Here is a 5,075-nt window from a genome sequence, read left to right as displayed (position 1 = left end):
GGCTGGCTGGCATGTGGTGCTGGGGATCGAACCGCGGTCCCTGTGCTTTGCCAACCTTGTTCCAAGTAGGTGCTTTAGACCACTGAGCCATCTCTCCAGCCCCTAGATGAACATTTTAAGCACTTCTTTAGAATTTAAAAAAAGAGAACAAGGAATATTATAGCAGACTCTCTAATGTCATTTTCACTTCAATCAGGAAGAAACTACCAAGAGAGAAATGTTGGGATAAGGATGGTACCACTCATTTTCGTGAAACGCCTCGTGGGTTAGTATTCTTCATAAAATGGACATGAAAATCTTCAGCTGTGTTGCTGAAGATGAAGAAAACAATTATTACGATCCAATGTGCCCCAGGAATCCTCCCTGCCCTCACCTTAAATGAAAATTTGCAGGAGATAAAGAAAATATATGATAAAACAGAGGAAAAAGCCATCACTCATGTTTGCCAAGAGCCTGTGCGGAGGATGAGACTCTTGCTCCCAAAGGACGACGTGCAGACCTTGGTAGTCACGGGGCTGAGTGTCACCCGTGTGCAGAGCGCACTCCCAGGGCGGAGTTCCCACCGGTCTCCAGGGACCTGACGTTCCTTTCGATCTATTATTTCGTGGTACTGCAGAATTGAACCCAGGCCTGCCTTGGCACTGCGTTATGTTTCTATTCCTTTTTAATTTTGAGATAGAGTCTCAGTAAATCACAAAGTTGCTTGGGCTGAACTCACGCTTACGACCTCCTGCCTCAGCCTCTGAGAGCACTGAGACAAAGGTAAACACCTCGTGTGGTTGGGTCTTTTCTCGGTGTCATAGCGAAAAGTTCCAACATAGAGACACAGTCTTAAAGATCATGTGAATCTACAAGTAGGGGCTCCACAGCTCAGGGCTGGAGCACTGGTCTTATACACCTACAAGTTTTGTGCTCGCTTTGGGAACACGTACACTAATCCTATGCATTTTCCAACTATATCCTCAATATTTTACTAATGTTTCCTTCTAGTAACTGTCAATCTTCTGGTGCCATTCTTTAGCTCAGTGTTCCATTTCTGTCTCTCAATCTATGATAGCTCTTCTGAAAATTATTTTTCTAACTCTAGCAAAATTTTCTTAACACAAATCCCTATAGACAGAATAAACAAGAATATAGAGAGAAATAATTAACCATTAAGGATATCTTTATCTTTTCTGTTTGTCGAGGCAAATGTCACAAATTCCTTACAACTGCATGTCAAAAAGTAGCGCCTAAATCAGGTGCAGTGGCCCAAACTGTAACCCTAGCGATTTAGGAAGCTGACACAGGAGGATCGCAAGTTTGAGTCCAGTTTAGATAAATGAGTCCCTATCTCAAAATAAAATAAAAGGGCTGGGGATGAATTCAGTGGTAGTTTTGCATAGAATGTGTAAGAATTCATCCACTCCACGTTTTCATCTTGTTCCCAATAACAAATTCTGGCCTGTACTGCAGGAAACCAATGCAGCGATTTCTGTTTTGCAGCACTGGGGACTGAGCCAGAGTATGGGGCCACATCTTGGTATTTCTGTGCCCGACTAGTCTCCAGCTTGCCACTGCTCCGAGTAGCTGCCACTAGGCGCGTGCACCACTAGGCCCAGCAACTGTCATAGAACGGTTCACTCATCTTTTGGCATATTCTAAAACACTCATTCTCCACTTAAGTTATCCTAAGACAGCTTCAAATCCTAGTTTTATAAGGTGCAGTAGAAGACGCAAGTTCCCTACTGCCATCTCAATCCAGACTTAGGGTAGTCTAACATTAAGAGTAGGCTGGGGGGCCAGGGAGATAGCTCGGGAGCACAGCGCCTACCTGGCAAACACAAGGTCCTGAGTTTGATTCCCGGCACCAAAAGAAAAAAAAAGTACACTGGGGCCCAGCATGGCAGTATGAGCACATAATCTCAGCACGATCTGAGGGGCTTAGGCAGAAGGACTCCCAACTCAAGTCCACTCTGGGCCACTTCGTAATTTAGCAAGACCCTGTCTCAAAAAGCTGACAAAAGGGTTGGGGCATAGCTCAGTGGGAAGGACTTAGGAACAATCCCCAGTCATGCTAAAAAAGAAGATGACTATTGAACAGCCTGAATTGTTGCCGGATTCTAGGAATTTTTTGTCTTGACAAAACCAGTGAGAACAATGTTAGGAAGCAGAGCCCTGTTGTTTTCTAACCCCAAATAAGAAACTGGCAACAAATTGTATCTTCCTAGTCTTAGCACCAGTGGTGCCCACTGCTCCATCCACAACCAAATTCTTTCAGAGTCCCACTCTGCTTCACATACATTCCCTCTCCTGTCTTTTGGCACCCAGGGCAGCTTCTTCTTGCCCACCCTGTCAACACGTCTCTCGTCTTCCACCCCACGTGTGTCCCCAGCATGTCTGTCCTTTTGTCCCCTAAGGAAGCCGGGCCCTGGAGGGCACCCTGCGGACAGGACAGCAGGTCACAGCACTCTGCTCTGAGTGTCACACACGCACTGCAAGCCAGGCACGGTTACCTCTGTGGACAGATGCCTGCACAACAGCACCACAGGTGCGCCGGGCCCAAGCAACTCGTTCCGGGCTGAGGTGACCAGTGCGCTCGGCAGAGGAAAGACCGAATAAGGAAGTGCTGCTGGGGGTTTGGAAGCATTTTATTATGCACATTAGTTGTACAGAACATGATTTGAATTTTTAACAAAAATGTAGAGATGGTAACTTTCTACCACATTTTTTATATAACCTTAAACTAAAATGTCATGTTTTCTTTCTGGTATAGGTGACATGCTTCCTTTTTTTTTGGGGGGGGGGTAAAGAAAAAAAACAGTGTAGTTAGAAAAGGGTCACTAAATGTTTACTAAGTTAATTTCATATAAAATAACTAGGTATAAGATAACTAGGTATAACAAGAAAGTGTTGTTTCTGCATGTCCAACCTAGTTGCTCTCCCTTAGTGAAACTTATTTTCTCATAAAACGTCAATATTTCAAAAAAAAAAAAAAAATCACACTAGTCTTCAAGCTTCAGATTTTTAAAATACTCAGATTCTCATATAACCAATTCCAATTTCTTTGGCATAGACATTTTTACTTTGTAAATGTGCTTGGCTTTTGAAAACTACATCATTCTTTTTTGCAGTTCTTCCTGCCTCGGAAACTTATAATTACTGAATTTGTTTTACTAATTTATCCTATGTGATAAACTTAACAAAAACTAAAAGAATTATGTTCATGAGATAATAGATTAAATATAGAATTTGAATTCTGGGAAGCATTTAAATCTCCTGCTAAAACTCTACCACTAAACAGGTAGGATTAAGCACAAAAATGAATGTGGGCAAAGCGTGGATGGGGACATGAGTTACACTTCCAGGGGAAGAAACAAGGGAGTGAGTCAACTATGGGAAAGAAACGGAAAGTGAGGTACGCTGCCTGCGCCTGCAGACACAGCTCAGCTCAGCAGGAAGGCTGGACATGAGGGCAGTGCGTGAAAGCAGATCCCTGCACTGCTGGGCTTCACTCAGTGTCTAGGAGGGAATCTCTAGGGCTCCTAGCCAGCTCCCTGATGTGGAGAAAAGTGTTCTCCTCACTCTGTGGCTAGGAGATCCGCAGCTCTTGACACACGCGCAGTCAGTGATCTGGGCACGTCCCTCAACTGACAGCAGGGAGAGGCGCTGGGGGAGCCGCCATCTTACCTCCATGATGGGGTTGGAGGCCAGGACCTTTTCCTCCACGTTGGCCTCACTGGCAGAGCCACTCACGGTTGCGAAGTAGCGCATGGCATACTTGGCTGACACTGTTTTTCCTGCTCCAGACTCTCCACTGACGATGATAGACTGATTCCGTTCATCCCTGCAAAACAAAGAAGAGTTTGCCACACTGCCCAATCTGACTCCGCGTGGCAGGGTCTCCGACCATGCTCCCTGAGAGGCCAGGCACGTCCTACTGGCTGACACATGCAAGTGTGGGCAGAAGCATAAGAAGATTTCCTAAGAATCATCACATAAACTAGGCGTGGTGGTACACTACTGTAATTCCAGCTCCTCAGGAGGCGGAGACAGGAGGATCAGAAGTTTGAGCACAGCCTGGGAACCTCAGTGACTCAGGGAGACCCTGTTCCAAAATAATAAATAATAAAAGGGCTGGGGATATCGGTGACTGGTGGGCAGCGCGCTGAGCATGTACCAGGCTCTAGGTTTAACCCCTGCACATAAGGAGAAGGAAAAAGGGAGGGGAAGAAACAGGAGGAGGAAAAGAAGCAGCCTATGCAGAGGGGCCACACTTGTACATGAGACATTCAGCTTCACGGGCTGCCCTTGACCCTCATTCTTACCACTGGCTCTATCTGAAGTTCAGGCTGCAATAGCCACAGGACACACTGGGAACTCAAAGCTCCACCGCGAAGCGCTTCACTCATTCATTCAACAAACACAAAAGCAGGTAACATTTCAAGGAGATTAAAAGTTCTAGGGCCAACCCACCAAGAAGACTGACAAGTTTACAATCACAAAACCATGGGAGTAACCAAAATGAAAGAGCTCCACCAGGACACTGGAGTAGCTCAATGGAAGGAGCTGGGACCAGCAGACATCAGGGAAGGGTTCCTGCAGAAGGTCACTCCTTTATCTTACCTGGTAACTGCAACAAGCAAAGTTGCATGGAAGAGGGAAACTGTACAGAGGCACCTGGTGCGGGGCCTGCCACTGTGGGTGGATGAATCAGATGTCACATTTGCGCCCACTTCCCCTTTAGGGTCATCATGAGCTTGCGCCACTCGGTCTGTCCACTCTTTCACTATATCTCTACAGTTCAAGTGTTCTACTTTCTAAACTTTCCTCTTGAGATTTTTATCCTTTTAAAAAATTGTAATTTCTCCAGTTTTTCAAGCTCATATTATTTTTTTATGGAAGATGTATTTTTTTCATAATTTTATTGAGAAACAAATAGCAATGAGACAGTTTCAAATCAAATTGGTAGGACAGTTTCAATAATTAACATATTACATACTCTCTTCCTAGTGGTAATTTGTTGTACATGATGCAGACATGATATCCTATTTACAAACACTATTAGAACAAATCCCTCTATTAAGAGAATATAA

At 44.8% G+C, this 5,075-nt stretch overlaps 1 protein-coding gene across 1 annotated transcript in view; it reads right to left on the bottom strand.

The window, feature by feature from the left end:
* Positions 1-5,075, bottom strand: part of Myo5a (myosin VA) — a 132,898-nt gene that overhangs the window by 107,359 nt on the left and 20,464 nt on the right. Inside the window, exon 5 of the mRNA XM_023724058.1 lies at positions 3,670-3,826. Coding sequence (XP_023579826.1) covers positions 3,670-3,826 — 157 coding nt within the window. The remainder of the gene's footprint in view (positions 1-3,669; positions 3,827-5,075) is intronic.

This window comes from Octodon degus, unplaced genomic scaffold (assembly GCF_000260255.1).
Source record: "Octodon degus isolate 3935 unplaced genomic scaffold, OctDeg1.0 scaffold00105, whole genome shotgun sequence".
In the NCBI taxonomy this organism is placed as follows: Eukaryota; Metazoa; Chordata; class Mammalia; order Rodentia; family Octodontidae; genus Octodon; species Octodon degus.
Note: the sequence above shows the minus strand (reverse complement) of the source record. Positions and strands in the feature narration are given on the sequence as shown.